At 40.0% G+C, this 15,750-nt stretch overlaps 1 protein-coding gene across 8 annotated transcripts in view; it reads left to right on the top strand.

The window, feature by feature from the left end:
• The window catches only part of BEND3 (BEN domain containing 3), a 24,588-nt gene extending 11,937 nt beyond the window's left edge, over positions 1–12,651 (top strand). For 5 of the 8 annotated variants that reach the window (XM_019537844.1, XM_019537842.1, XM_019537845.1 and 2 more), the window contains 3 exons: positions 2,864–2,908; positions 3,329–3,552; positions 7,024–12,651. In XM_019537844.1, coding sequence (XP_019393389.1) covers positions 2,875–2,908; positions 3,329–3,552; positions 7,024–9,270 — 2,505 coding nt within the window. In that variant the 5' untranslated portion in view covers positions 2,864–2,874 and the 3' untranslated portion in view covers positions 9,271–12,651. The remainder of the gene's footprint in view (positions 1–2,863; positions 2,909–3,328; positions 3,553–7,023) is intronic. The other 3 variants (XM_019537847.1, XM_019537848.1, XM_019537846.1) reach the window with 1 other exon arrangement.
• The last annotated feature ends 3,099 nt before the right edge of the window (positions 12,652–15,750 follow it).

The following is a 15,750-nucleotide window of genomic DNA, read 5'->3' as shown; positions in this document are numbered from 1 at the left end:
CTTATCAGCTGAACTTGAACACTGTTCCAAAAAAAGGCCCCAGTTCTGCCAATGGAGGTGTGTAAATATTTTTTTTCAAAGTGGTGATTCCCCCATCCCACCCCCCACTAAAAAAAAAAAAAAATCAAGAAAAAAATTGCTTGGAATTAAAGCAGTAATTAGTAATTTTTGGGGGGGGGGGGTTAACATAATGGGTGGGGAATCTTTATGATTTTGAGAGAGGGTTAAATTTAATTTGAGGTTTTTAACGTTCTTAAATTAAATGTTTGAAAATGTTCCCAAAGAAAACACGCTTTGAAATGAGAAAGCAAAATGTCTTGTTTTAGAAATTCAAAAACAAAATGGACTTCTCTGAAGGTTTTTTCTTTTTTTTGCCTAATTTTTCTTTTTGCAAATTTTTCAGTCACCCTATGAAACTAGTTTTCCAGCCAACTGTGCACCAAAAAATTGTCAGCTGTACTTTCCTTTCCATACCCTCTTCTCCAGCTGTTTCTCTAGCTCTCACATAACTCCACCTTTGAGATCAGCAACCTCCTTTTAGAGCACCTTTTTCTGAAGTGTCATGCCTGGTGTTTTTCTCCCATACTTTTTCTTTGCATAAGTGTGTTTTCTTTCACTCTCATTCAATGTTTGTGCTCTCTCTCCACAACTGGTGGCTCTAATGCAGAAATAGAGAGCTGCCTGGAAAACTTCTAAAATCTGCAACTGCCTTCTTTCCTGGCATGTGATTCTTCTAAGCATCTCTGCTCCAAGGCCTGTTTGGGCCTCAGCCCCTCTTAAAATACAAAACCTCCAGCAACAAGATTCTCCTGTCATAGTCATCTTTGTCACATCCACATTTTGGCACTGTGCCTTGTGTTCCAGAGCCATGCCTACCATAAAACATTAAAGTGTAAGTAAGAGTTATAGCCTCAGAACTAAATATTTTGGTGTATGGGCTATTTGGGCAAATTATGCACAAACAGAATTACACTCCTCTTCTTGCAGTTCAGCTTAACTTTTTTATAGCATGCTCGTCAGAGTGCTGTGATCTTGAGATTTTTTCATTAAGGCTTATATGGGCCTATTTTAAACACATACATGGTACCAGTTTTCTAAAACATTTTTAAAAATGTGTTTAATTCATATTGCACCACCCCTTGTGGAAGTGGGCTTTCTATTTGGTTCATAAGCCATTAATAAACTAAATTCAGTGTTTCCCTACAATGTAACAGTTTAACTAAAGAAATTTTAGTTTAAATGACACAGCACTTGTGTAAACAAGTCTGCAGGCTTGAACCCAAGTGTGATTAACACTGGGGATAAGCCATATGCTAGGTTAGGACTGTCTGACTTCAGTGGCTGGGGGCTGCATGCTATACAGATCGCAGGCCTGGGGCTGCTTACTGGGCAAGCTGCATGCTGTGGGGGCTGCGCGGACTCCCTTGCAGCACTGCCACGTGAACTCCTTACCACTGCTGCTGTGAGCCTCCTCACTGCCGCCACCACATAGGTGAGCCCCCACACCCCAGCTGTTAGCACTGCACAGGTGATACTCCACCAGTGCCATGCAAGTAGCACAAGCTCCCCCCACTCGAGGCCCTCTGCTGGCATTGTTATGCATCACCAAACTCACCAGGCCTCTGGCCATGCTGCCTTGTGCCAGGGACGCGGGACGCAGGCCACCACCGCCACATCTGCCACAGTAACAGGGCAGTGGCAGCCCAGCAGGAGCTTACTGCCTGCACTTTACCCTGGTAGGCTGCATCTGAGCCCTCTGCTAAGTAAAAGGGGCACTGCAGCATAAGGGGTCTCTAGAAGCTTGGCTGCCTACAGAAAAATTGCCTTCCCCAGTTCCAGCATCAATGCAATCTCTCTCAGTTCTTTTGAGGACATTATTTGCAAACCGTGGTTTAGGAGGAGGCATGTTGAAAGGAGGAGGGTGTCTTCAGCAGACAGCCTGGCCTGTGGAATAGCCTAGAATCAGGAGTGCACAAAAGTGGCTTATGGCCACCTTCCCCCAATCCTCCCATCTAGCCCATGACTTGCGCACACACCTCTTTTAGCAACACAGTAAAAGATTTCACTTTTAGTAAAAGATGGATTTTTTCCCCCCTTATTTTTTAACCAGATTTTTTTCTTTGGTAATACTGAACCATTCAGGCTTTAGCAACAGAAGACTGTTTGGAAATAATGATGTTAAAAATGCCTTAAATAATTACATTTATTTTTCCATAATAAAAGCATTTGATGTTATTTGAAAGTCACCAATTGATAATAAGGGGAAAAAAAGATTAGTGTAAAGCTGTGGATTGTTGCACTTAAAATAACATGGTTCGGATCACAATAGCATTTGAGGGTGTGGTCGTAATGAAGATTTATTCTTACATATAAAAAGGCTCAGAATGCGTTTTTTCACTGTGTTAACCAGTGAGAATTACCCCACGATGAAACGTGTTTGTAATGGTCACTCGATAGACTCTAACTTTTTTTGGCTGTCTTTAAAGGTAGTCAAAAAATTATTTAGAGTACTTTCACTTATGCACTGCCAGGATCACTTTTATCACAAAAAAGTTAAAATGACTGCATTGGTGTTCTTTATATTAGAAAATTAAAATGTCCAGTTATAAACCATTAGGCGTATTTTAGATTTCATTAGCTTGCTTTACAGTGCTGTGCAGGTTGCAGGTAGCCAGAAACTCCATCAGAAAACTAGCAGCTTCCTAGGGCAGATAGGAGATGACTCAAGGATATTTAATGTTGTCCATGAACAGCAAGTGATAATAGCTCAATAAAATGATGCAAAACCTGTTAGCATAAGGCTGAAAACACACCTTTGCACTGTATTCAGGAAAGTGCTGATAATGTCTTTTTTTAAATTTAGTGGGATAGAAGATGAACTCAGCTGAATTCACTGAGGATGATGAAGGTAAAATGCTGTCTTCTGTATATATTTTAGTTGGACATAACTACTTATAGCAGAAAGACTTTATACCTCTTGATTGAGGTGAAACAAAAATTCTAAATGACTAAAAGTGCAAACTAAAAAAAAACTTCCGTTATTTTTGTTATCCATCTTCTTTTCCCTGGCTCCAGACTTCTGCCTGCTGCATCTTCTATTCACCACTTGTGTATTTTTAGACTGTGAGCTCTTTGGGGAAGGGACTGTTATACCCAGTAGTTTTGCACTGTTCCTAGCACAGTGGAGCCCTGGCTTGGGTGAGGCTTTAGTTAACACCACTAGAAAAACAAGACATACTAATCACCCACTGTTCACAAGGCAGCTTCAGAATTATAATACAAGTTTCTGGAGAAAGCTCATTATTGTTGTAAAACTTTTTTTCCCCAGTAAAAAATATTAAAAAAAATATTGTCAAAGTAGAAACGGAAAATGAAGATGAAGCACTAGACTGCTCCGTGGCATCCAGACCTTTTGAGAAACAGCCCCTGGATGGCTCAGTTACATGCCTACAGGACTCCAGCAAAAGGAAACAGACCTCTCTTGGCAGTGATGGTTCCGGGAATCAGCAAGACGCTTTACCTAGTGTGAAGAAAAGACGCTTTACCCAAGAGGTGATTTCTCTTCTCATGGCTATGCATGATTATCTGTTTACATCTTACAGACCAAATTCGGTGCTGCTATGAGGACAATGCAGTTTGTATAGACTTACTAGCAAGTGAATCTACAATTACAGCCTAATGTTTGCTTGGTTTATGCATTTGTCTGGATATTTCAAACAATGCAAGTAGTATCCTGTTTCGCAACAAATTTACACCTTTTTATCTATTGCGAAATGTTTTTTTTTATACTGTATATAACCATGGCATTCTCAAACTGGTTTGGATTAGAGTTGTTGTCAATTGTTAGTTGAACATTGACAGTCTGTTTCTGAAATGCAGATCTGCAAATCCTTCCCACAACCAGATCCAAACATGATGAGCTACATTAGTGAAAGGGCAGAAGATCTGTTGCCCTTACACCATACAGAACTCTGCCATAATTCTCAGCGTAAGCACCTCTTTTCTTCCAAAAAGCCACAGCCAAACCTAGGAATATGAACTTTAAAAGGTTAATTTTTGAAGTGGAACAATGTACTTGAAACAATGAGTTCACATAGTTGAGTACACATCTGAGTCCTGCCTTGCTCTCAAGCTGTGTATTAATAATACATATCTTCATATTGTCACATTTAACTGCTTTATTTAAAAACAATTTAAATAATTGTCCCTTCCAGCCCTAATGTCTATAATGTCTATGAAACCCAGCTTGGTGAAACCTAAAATCTAACAAATTGATTGCTTATCACAATATGCCTTCTAACAGAGGTGGAGCAGAAATGTGTTCTGAATTTGAGAGGATAAGTTGGGGCATTCTCTGGAGACAAGAGGTCACCAGATAAAGGTAGCCTCCTATGCAGGTTTCACTGCTTTTGTTTTGTGTTATCTGGGAAGTCAAATACATTTATAGTTGTGGCTGCTACTTTGTTCTTAATCTGAGTTGCTCTGGTATTACTGAATCTTATAAACAGGGATGTTAAAGTTGGAATTAAGTTCCTACTTAAAGCATGTGCTTCTCTGAACAATGATTCTAAAAAAAGAGGTTTTTATGTGATTTCATATTGTGTCACTGACTTGCATCAAATGAGCATTTTAGAAGTAAGCCTGGGCAGAGAAGTTTCTGATCTCTATCCCTGCAGAATTCACTGGGATCTAGAAGTCAGGCTTCTCATGCACCATCACCGAATTCATCTTTTTGTCTTCATATTATGTCTTCAGACATAATCTCTGCAGCCTCACAGACTCTGGTGTGCTCATAAATTTGTCTGTGGAAGCGCATCAACGCAATGAGAGAAGAAACTGGCACCATAGTTCAATTTTAATTTATTCTGTTGTTGACTCAAGAACTAGAATAGAACCCAACTTGATGCCTGCATAGGTATTTTTGGCTCCATGCTACTTACAGGAGTAAAACGTTGGGTAAACTTATTTTTGTCTTTAGGGTAAGCAAATATAAGTATAAATCCACATAGAGAGTAGGTAGACTGGTTAAAAGGGTACAGATAATTCTTTTTTCAGAGAAGAACTTCAGACAAAATGCCTGGCCCTTTGATGGGCCTTCAGTGTAGGTAGCAATTGTGTATCACCTTAAAAGCTTAAAACCTAAGGCTGAATCTTGTTGCTTTTTTGTACTTGAATGCAAGGAAAATATATTTTCATCTCATTAATATTCTGTATAACAAGCTGCAAAAATTTTTCAATATGGTCGCCTGCAAAATGCATGTTTGTTTTCTCATATGTTTGAGTTCTGTGTATTGTAATTTGATTGTTTTGTTGTTGTTCATCTATTTAATTTTCTAGGAGAGATTCTCAATATCCATGTGTGCAAAAATAAATGATATACTAACTATTTACTGTGAATTAATTAAAATATTTGCTTCAGAACTCAAACAAAGAGAAACAGTTCAGAAATAAAGTACTTGCATGATTTGTGGCCTGAACTCTGAAGGTCTTATTGCTTGCACTTCTTATGCAAATAGTGTAGAACCAGGAGAAATTCAGCAAACCTAAATCTGCCCGGCTTTCAGAAATCAAGAGCTCCTAATTTCATTTTTTTAAAAGATACTATCAAGGCATTGTTGATTTATAGCCTGTGTTCACTATATTGATTTCCTTCCCCTCAAATTTGGTTTATCGTCACAAAGTTGTTTAAGAGTTGCATAACTAGGGTAGGTTAGCATTTTCATGTTATTTTGTAGCGGAAGGAGAAAATTAGCACAACTTTGGGGCCAAACAATCTTGCTGATGTTCCCATAACCTGTTAATAAAGAGAATAATGAAACACTAAATACAGTTGGATGAGCTGGTGAGATTCAGTAGCCAGGTCACAGGAGTGTGAATCAGAAAATCTGACTCCTATTCTTGGCTCTGTTACTGACTTGCTACCACTCAATCTCTCTGCCTTCCAAGTTCTTCATATACAAAGTGATATATAATGGTATGGTATTTATTAAGGTCCAAGACTAGGGCTCCCCCCACCCCCCGTCAGCCCCTTGTCTTAGATTTTTCTACAAAGCGAAATTGGAGGGCAGGTGGCTGCTGCGGGCCTGACTCTGGCAATGAACCTGGATTGGGGCCAGAGTCAGACCCACAGCAGCCTCCTCTCCTCCTCCACTTGCTCTCTGCAGCTTCTGCTCCCACCTGTGTATCCTTCCTCCTCCTTACTTGTCAGCACAGCTCAGCTCCAGCTCAGACTGGATTCCTTCCCAGGCATGGTATACAAAGAAACTCTGTCCCCTGCCCAGCCAATCAGCAGCACTGCCACTGCTGCCTGGCCCAGCAGAGGCTGAGCTTCCAGGTGCTGTGCTCTGTGCCCCAGCAGACAGTAAAGGGGGAGGAAGAGGTGATACTGGGGGAGAGGGACAGAGAGGCAGAGATTTGTGGAGAGTGGGTAGGGGAAGGAGCAGAAATAGTTGTGGGAAGGATGGCAGAGACCGGGGAGGCAGGATGGTTGCAAGCAGAAGTGGGGAGTAGAGGACAAGAGGCCACCTGACTTTCCCAGTCACTGCTTTCCCTGCTATAGCAGTGGAGAGAGGGAGGGAGGAGAATTTGAGACAGCCCTCCAATAATTAGATTCTACACCTGGAAAATTCCAACAAATGTACACATTTTCCCATGTATAATTATTGGGGGGTCGTCTTAAATTCAGGGTAGTCTTATATTTAGGTAAATACAGTACTTAATTTAAGAAAGTGTTTAAAACACCTCAGGTGAAAACTTAAGTATTACCTTATAAGTATTACGTTATGAGGTAGCAATACAGTGATTTCAAACAAAATCAAAAAACCAAAAGAATATTTTACTTGTAAAACATGATTAACTGATATCCTTAATGCATTTGTGAATTTCACTTATATAGCATGATTAGGGTCACTGATGAAAGTTAAGTAGAGCATATTTATTAAATGATATCTGTGGAACACACATTTGTGGCTGTTTATTTTTAATGCAGGTTACCTTACTAATGTAGTGTTTGTTTATTCAAAGGGCCTTCTGTCAAACGCGAAAAACAGAGATACTGGGTCACCCACTCAGGCAAATGTAGAACAGTCTAACAAGAACAAGAATCCCAGTGTAACATGGCTTTGTGAAGAGGACACTTTCAGTGACATCACCACTCCATCCTACAAGAAACCTCTGTATGGCATCTCTCACAAAATTACAGAAAAAAAGAACCCACCAGGGGGAGAGCAGTTTGCTTCCTATGAACTGTATGAAAAGATTAGTCCTAGCAGCCCATCACATCTTCGTAATGATCATCGCAAAAGGGACTCTGGGAATCCCATGGTTGTGTCACCTGCCAGCACAGATTCTGATCCAAATGTATATTCCTTGATACAAAAAATGTTTTACACGCTCAACACCCTGAATTCCAATATGACTCAGCTTCACAGTAAAGTTGACCTCTTATCTCTTGAGGTCAACAGAATTAAAAAACAAGTCAGCCCAACAGAGTCTGTAGCAGAGTTCAAGCCTCCCCCTGAGTACCAATTGACTGCCACGGAGCTGAAACAAATCATGGATCAAAGCACATCAGGCGGAGACTTGGCTTGTCGCTTACTTGTGCAGCTTTTCCCAGAGCTCTTCAGCGATGATGAGTTCAACAGGAGTTGCAGTGCATGTGGCTTCCTTAACAAAAAGAAACTTGAATCACTTCATCTGCAGCTTATCCGGAACTATGTGGAAGTTTGTTACCCTTCTGTAAAGAATACTGCTGTCTGGCAACTGGAGTGTTTGCCACAACTCAATGATTTTTTCAGTAGGTTTTGGGCTCAAAGGGAGATGGAAAATAATCAGCAAAGTGTGCAGTCCTCCAGTTTTTATGAGGCTGACCAGGTGGATTCCTCTCATTTCATTGAGGATAAAGAGCAGGAGGAAGCTTTGTCACTGGACAGGAGTAGTGTAATTGGCTCAGATTATATTCTGGATGCTCAAGATCTCAATGAGTTTTTAGATGAAGCTTCCACGCCAGGGGAATTTTCTGTGTTTTTGTTGCACCGATTGTTTCCTGAGCTCTTTGACCACAGGAAGCTTGGTGAAAGGTATAGCTGCTATGGAGATTCAGGAAAGGAACAGCTGGATCCTTCTCGGCTTCAGATAATCCGCAGGTACACAGAAATATACTTTCCTGATGTGCAAGAGGAGGAAGCCTGGTTGCAACAGTGTGTCCAACGAATAAATGAAGAACTCGAAAGCATGTACATGGATGGGAGTGAGTGTGAACAGATGAGAGAAGATTGCTACGATTCTTCTAGTTTGCCAGATGATGTATCTATCATAAAAGTGGAGGACAGTTTTGACTATGAAAGGCCAGGAAGAAGATCAAAAAAAATTTGGCTTGTGCCAATAGATTTTGATAAACTTGACTTCCCCCCTCCTGATTTTGATGTTCCTGTTCCAGATTATTTGTTGAACAAGGAACAGATTAAAAATATATATGAAAGCAGTCTCTCCATAGGCAACTTTGCCTCTCGACTGCTTGTACATTTATTTCCTGAACTGTTTACTCATGAAAACTTAAGGAAGCAATACAACTGTAGTGGCTCTCTAGGCAAGAAACAACTTGATCCTGCTAGGATTAAGTTAATTCGACACTATGTGCAAATACTGTACCCAAGAGCAAAGAATGATAGAGTGTGGACGTTGGAATTTGTTGGGAAGCTTGATGAGAGATGTCGACGCAGAGATACTGAACAGAGACGTACATACCAGCAGCAGCGGAAAGTCCATGTGCCAGGGCCAGAGAGAAGAGAATTTCTTAGCTATGCAATAAACCCAGAAAGATTCAGAGAAGAGTTTGAAGGACCACCACTGCCTCCAGAAAGAAGCAGCAAGGATTTTTGCAAGATACCGCTGGATGAACTTGTTGTTCCAACTCCAGACTTCCCCGTGCCTTCTCTGTATCTGCTGTCTGATAAAGAGGTAAGAGAGATCGTACAGCAGAGCCTTTCAGTCGGCAACTTTGCTGCCAGGCTTCTAGTAAGACTTTTTCCAGAGCTGTTTACTCCAGAGAATCTCAGACTGCAATATAACCATTCAGGTGCTTGTAACAAAAAACAGCTTGATCCCATTAGACTGAGACTGATCCGCCATTATGTTGAAGCTGTTTACCCCGTGGAGAAAATGGAAGAAGTATGGCATTATGAATGTATACCGAGCATTGATGAAAGATGCCGACGTCCCAACAGGAAAAAGTGTGATATACTGAAAAAAGCCAAGAAAGCAAAAAAGTGACAAGCCCTTTTAAATTCCCAAGACTTTGACCACTAAATTATTTGTGAGGAGCATGCTTTGCTTTAGACTGGGCAACTGTTCTCACAATGGGAGCTGAGGGCACTCAGCACCTGAAAGACTAGGCACTAAGATTGTTGCTTTTTAACTTGTGTGCTGCATATACAAGGGCACTGCAGCAGTGGGAAGTGGCTAACTACATTTGTACATGGTGAAGACCATGAATCACCAGTAATAAAGCCATTAATGACTCATTAAGAGCATAGCATTTTGGCTGGTACAAAACATGTATTAATATTGTGTTATTCCACTCCCCACTTTTGCACCTTCCTTTTTATCGCTTTTAATAATAAATCTTTTTTTTTTTTTTTTAATCATTGTGCTCTTCAGGGGCAGTTTTTCATTAAACACTTGTACGCAGTCAAAGTTAAATAATTTGGCATTTGGAATCTGAATTTTATTTAAACCTGCAAACTTTATAGTTTTTGAAAGTGCCATGTTCACTGAAAATTATTGGAACATCAAACTGTTTCTACAGTAATTACGGCTATGCCTTTGTTTTGTCCTTGCTGATATTAGGATACTGAAAGTAATACCACAGCATCAAAGAATGGGTCAAAATGGTTTAATGTCCTTTTTTACTGTTACCCACATTTTATTTCTATTTGTTATAGGAACTGAGACTTAATCCCAGGCACTCAGCACAAATGTACATTTACATTTTGACCCTATGCCTGAATTTGTACCCTTACTTACATGATTTATTGCATTGCCTTCAAGGTGACTGCAGGTCTGAATAAGTTCTGCTTGTCCAAGTAAAGGGTGCAAAATAGAATCCAAATCTTCACCAGTAGAATGTGTTGTCATTGCTTGTTAGTCTGTTAGAAAAATACTTGAAACAAGGAATGAAGGGAGACATCTTAGTCCTTATTCTTCATCAGAATCATAATTCCAAAGGTTTCCAGCACTGAATACTACACAAAGAAAGATTTGATTCTGTAATGCAATTAAATGCTGCAAGGTTCTCACCTGTGAGGTGTGTCGATTTAACCCATTGTTTGTAAATGCAGCACAGCCTGAATACTCCAAAGGTCATAGGAGTATTGAAATTCCTTCAATTATCCAAGCTTATTTAGTGTGATAAGTAGCTGTTTGGAGAGGTAATCTTGTATGTATAACAGGTTCAGAGGACTGAGATTGCATTAAAAACAGAGCCTAGTTTTTCTGTTATTTATACTGATGAAAAGCAGAAGGAATTCCACTGCTGAAATGAAGAGAATCAAGCCTCCAGGTGGGTGTTAGTAAGGACAGTGATCACTTAAGCCTGACCATCCCTAGAACACTTTGAGTTATTAGTTAATGTTCTTTGTGTTCTTCCTTTGGCATTTATCAAGATGGGTTATAGTATCAAATTAGAAGTAAGCCCCACTGTAAATTTATATTTTAGACTTTGTACAAAATACTTGATATTTTTACTTCAGATTTTTAGAATTTATTGTTCTTAGAATCATGTTGACACCTTTCTTTAATTTTTCCCCTAAAGGCAAAAGATAGCAAAGTTACATTATGTTAAAGTTATGTTATGTAAGTCACACGAGCTAGTAGTGGTCACTCATTTTTCCCATTGTGATAGCAGAATCCTCAAAGAATGTATGAAGAGAGTCTTGAATGTACTAAGTAATACCCTAATACTGTTAAAATTCACTTGTTTCTTCCTCTTGGCATAAATAATAGCAGACCATGCACAAAATGGATATCAGAGCAAATGTGGCTATAAATAAAATGAAAACATTTTACCAAAGATTATGAACTGATACCATGATGTCTGCATCTTACCTTTCAGATTAGTGCATATTTTTAGCAACTGAATGTAGTGGAACCTCAAGGTTTTGGGTTTTTTTTACAATTGTGTGTTAACTAGCATCTCTATGTGAACTTTTCTACATGCACTTTTATGGGCTACATAAAATGTCATGAAAAGAATGAAGGTCTTTTTTAATTTACTGTTGAAAACGGCTTGCATTTATCCTGCAGCCCAAAAGGTAAGGGTTGTAATATGCAGATTCTCTTTATAATTTATTTGTACTTATTTTAATGTCACATTTGTTTCACTGATATGTAATAGCAAACCCCACATAAGGATTCAGCATATCACACAGTTAGGAAAGAGATGATGAGAACTGACAGATGTTTCTATCCAGTATGAAAATTGAAAATGTTTTGATATTCATTATACGTTACTAAGTCATTTTCTTGTTAAATCAGTCAGATGAAGCTATTCATATGATACACTAATAGTTTAGGAATGGATTTTGTCCTTAAAAAATTATCACCAAAAGTGAGCATGCAGCAAGAACCTGGTTGCATTTCCTTTTATATTACATACACTTTATACACTCCTCTAATCTGATTGTCCAAAATCCTTTTATGATCCAACTTGCTTTCAAATAGCTGTTTTTTATAAATGATATTAAGTCAACACAAGCACATTTAAAACAACTGTGAGATTGCCAAAGGAAACTTTTTTGAGGTGCAAATTCATCCAATTGGTCGGTTTTAAAAATGGAGTAATTATATGTATGGATTACTGTTATGAGAGAGTAAAGTTAGCTATGAACAATTACATGAATAGTAACTTCTTTTTTTGTTTAGTTTGTCTAAGATTTGTTACTAAGTTCTGGATTGTCATTTACCTGTTGAATAAATAAGCAGGGACAGCTTGATTTGCTGTAACTATTATGACATCCTCTCTCTTTTAGAATGTAACTTTAGAAAGAAAAACTGTGGTTGTTTTGAAAATGAGGCAGTAACTAAGAAATTTCTAAGTATCAACTGAAAAAAACTCAAAACAAATGTAATCATACACACACTGACTTCATAATAGGTGAATATTATTTTACCCATCAGGTCAACAAATCCCGTTCAGGAGAATATTGAGTATCACTGCTTGCTTATTATAACTGAAACATTTCATTGTGATAAGGGCTGAATAATTCACTCTCCTTTGAAGACCCTCAAGGAAACAGCATAACATTTCTTGGCTCTATTTGCTAGGGTAGTGGTGTCAGGTTTTTCCCAATACAAAAAGAATATGGAACTGCTTTTAGCATCGCACCCATTTCACACAAATGAAAACTCAGGAGCTTTGCAAGAACTTTTAATGTGTGTAATCTTTTGTAAAATGTAAAGGAGAAGTTAGAGCTATCTAGCAGCCATCTCTAGCAGGGAAAGTCAAACAGCATCTTACTTTCAAAAGTGAAAAATAACTCTTGTTTGAAATGATTGCATTTGGTTACTCTTATGGGTCAGCTGTAACCCTAATCAATTTGTTACAATTTTGTACTTTTCAGTAATAAAAATTACTTTCTCTTGCTTCTTAGCAAACTAGAACTACTTCTAAATACTTTCCTGTTTTTAAAATGCACATAGATTATGTATACATTTTCTCTTTGGGTGCATTTTTTTTAATTCAGCCAAAGCTTTGTTATTGTTTAAATATTTATGTGACAAAGGCACTAGAGGCTCCACTGAGGATCAGGGACTGTTGTAGTCAGCATTTTGCACGTATGCATGAAGGCCCGTGAAATCTTTTAACTCCACATTGAAAATGGCTAGTACTTACTCTTCAGGTCAAAGGGCAAGGAATGCAACATACAGGTTTTCTTTATAATTTACTTATTTTAATATCACAGTTGTTTCACCAATTAACACTGTTAAATCTTGCTGAAAAATTCAACACATCTTACGCTTGCCTGTTAAGAAACGGGGGTGAATTGATGGGTGTTTCTATCTAACATGCACATTTAAGAGATGACTGCACAGATGATTTTATAATACGAGGGGGTGGGTAGGGAATGAGGATAGTTTAAACTTGACTTTTGGAGTAAGCTGCTGACATTTTAGGGCTGCTATTGACATGAATTATGCTTTGTTTGGAAGCTTCACTAAATTTGGAAGGAGAGAGATACTTTTATTGTTGTCACTCAGGTTACTATTAATACAGTTATTATTTCTCTCATGAATAATCTAAGGGTACTTCTAAATATATTTTACACCACCTAAATTGGAAGATGTGAAACCCCATTTTTGCTCCCCTCCCTAAGTCAGTTCTTTCATTGCATTATTAATATTCTTATTTTTTATGGAACAGATTATTCTGATTGCAAAATACCATATTTATTCAAATAGAAGATGACCCTGGTTACAAGATGAGCCTCCCCCAATAATTAAATTCTATATCTGGAAAATGTATAAATTTTTTACTGTTTTCCAGATATAGAATCTAATTATTGGAGATATGCATTGAATTTGTCCCCCTCTCACTGCTACAGCAGAGAAAATGTATGTGGGGGGTCAGGTAGCCCCTTTGCTTTCTGCTTGCCCCCAAATTTTCCCCTGGCAGCCTTTTCCCTTCTTCTTACTGTCAGACCCTGTTCCACCTGAGCACGTGGACATGAGGAACAAATTTGAAAACATGAACCTTGAAATTAAAAATGCTGTAGAAATGTGTGTGTAGTACCCATGCATTTAGTTTATCCAGAACTTAGCATGTTCAAAGCTTTCATAGATTTCATAGACATTAGGGCTGGAAGGGACCTTGCAAGATCATTGGGTCCAGCCCCCTGCCCAAGGGGAAGGAAGTCAGCTGGGGTCAGATCACCCCAGCAAGGAAGGCATCCAAGCATTTCTTAAAGGTATTCAGAGCAGGTGCTTGCACCACTTCTGGGGGGAGTCTATTTCAGACTCTGAAGCCTCAGACAGTAAAGTTTATCCTTATGTCCAGGTGCTTTTGCTCAGGTTGAGCTAGGCTCCTGTCACTGCTCCATACACCTAGGCAGTGGCAGCACCTTTTCCACTGGCCGCTTGTCCCTGCACAGGACATTGAGGTCGTCCATGTAGGCCAGGCCTCTTGTCTCTGCCCCACTGCCCCCAGGGATCTCCACTCTGTGGATCCCAGGGTCTTGCCTGAGCCATTGGGCCATGGTTGCATCATTCAGATGAAGAGGATCAGAGAGACCAGGCATTCCTCCCAGATGTCTAACTCCACCGTGATTGGGGCAGTTGGGAACCTGTTCACCAACACCCTGCTGCTCATGTTCAGTGCTTTTATCCATGCAACAAAGGTTGGGGGGACCCACATCTTCAGTGTTTTGAACAGAAATCAGTGAGACACTGAATGCCTTTTCTGGGCTGAGGCTTAGCATGGCAACATCCAACCCCCTCTCCCATTGGTACCACAACACATCTCCCAGTTGCAGCGGGGTCCCCCGGCTCCTTTGGGTGTGCCATGTATATAGCTCAGTAAAAGGCTGCTGCTGTCTCCAGCATCCCTTCATTTGACTTGTGGCTCTATCCACCAAGCTGGTCCTGGCCTCCTTCCTGGTCTTCTTTAACCTGCCAAAGCAAGCACTCCTCCCCCTCCTCTACCCAGGGAGCCCAGGCCAAGAAGATCTTCATGGCCTGTTCCCTGTACCAGGCCCTAATCTGAGCTCTTACCTCCCACATGGCCTCCCTCACATCCCAACCCCAAGTTGCCTGCTTGTGCATGCTCTGCAACTTGTCATTTAAGTGTGTTGCATCCTCTGAATCCAGCCTTGGCTCCTACCAGCTTGCTGGAAGAAATCTTTTTTTCTTTTATGCTGGCTCACCACTCTGTGTGGTTCTGGTACCTGGCTCTGAGGGTTCTCCACCCTGTGTAGCGCTGCCTGAACTCCTGCTGGGTTTTTTTTTTTTTTTCAACATCCAGGAGGCTCACATTCAAGTTCCATATGCCCCTGCCTCTTTCAGGCTGCACCCCATCTCTGCCTTCACTGCCAGGAGGCAGTGGTCCAAGAAATGTGTGGATTCGGCTTTCGCTACTGACTGTCCTTCAGGGAGGAAGATGAAATCTATGCATAGACTTCATTTGTCCTATAGGATCCACCTGAGTGAAGTTGCCTCCCAGGTCCTTGGGCTCCTTTGCCTGCATCCACCAGCCTGTGATCAAAGATCAGTTGTTTTGCAGCCTGGAGGATCTGTCCAGGCCTGTTTGGCCTTTGCCTATTCTGTCACCCGCGTTGATGCTATTGAAGTCTCCTGTGGTCATCACTGGCCAGGTACTGAGCATTGCCAAACTCACATTTTCTAGGAAGGTATACCTTGCTTCCCTTTTCACTGCTGCATAAACATTTGGGAGGGCTGATTCAAAGGTGGCTTACAGAAGCCTGCCTGCAATGATTTCTGTGCTGTAGGTAGTGCACTCTGTCTCATTTCAGGAGAATTGCAACACGCACTGCTATTGTCATTTGATCTGCTCCACATGAAGAACCCAGGCTGCCAATGTCTTTTCAACAAAGCAGTTTTTAGAGTTGGGCAAATCGCATTCCTGGAGCCACATAATGTTCACTTGTAGTTGTCCCAGGTACTGTTCTATTGTGTCCCTTTTTTTTTCTTTAGCAGGCTTCTTGCATTTAGACAATTAGTATCCCCACAATGAAAGCAGTT

This window comes from Crocodylus porosus, unplaced genomic scaffold, assembly GCF_001723895.1.
Source record: "Crocodylus porosus isolate Cpor-Errol unplaced genomic scaffold, CroPor_comp1, whole genome shotgun sequence".
Classification (NCBI taxonomy): Eukaryota; Metazoa; Chordata; order Crocodylia; family Crocodylidae; genus Crocodylus; species Crocodylus porosus.
Note: the sequence above shows the minus strand (reverse complement) of the source record. Positions and strands in the feature narration are given on the sequence as shown.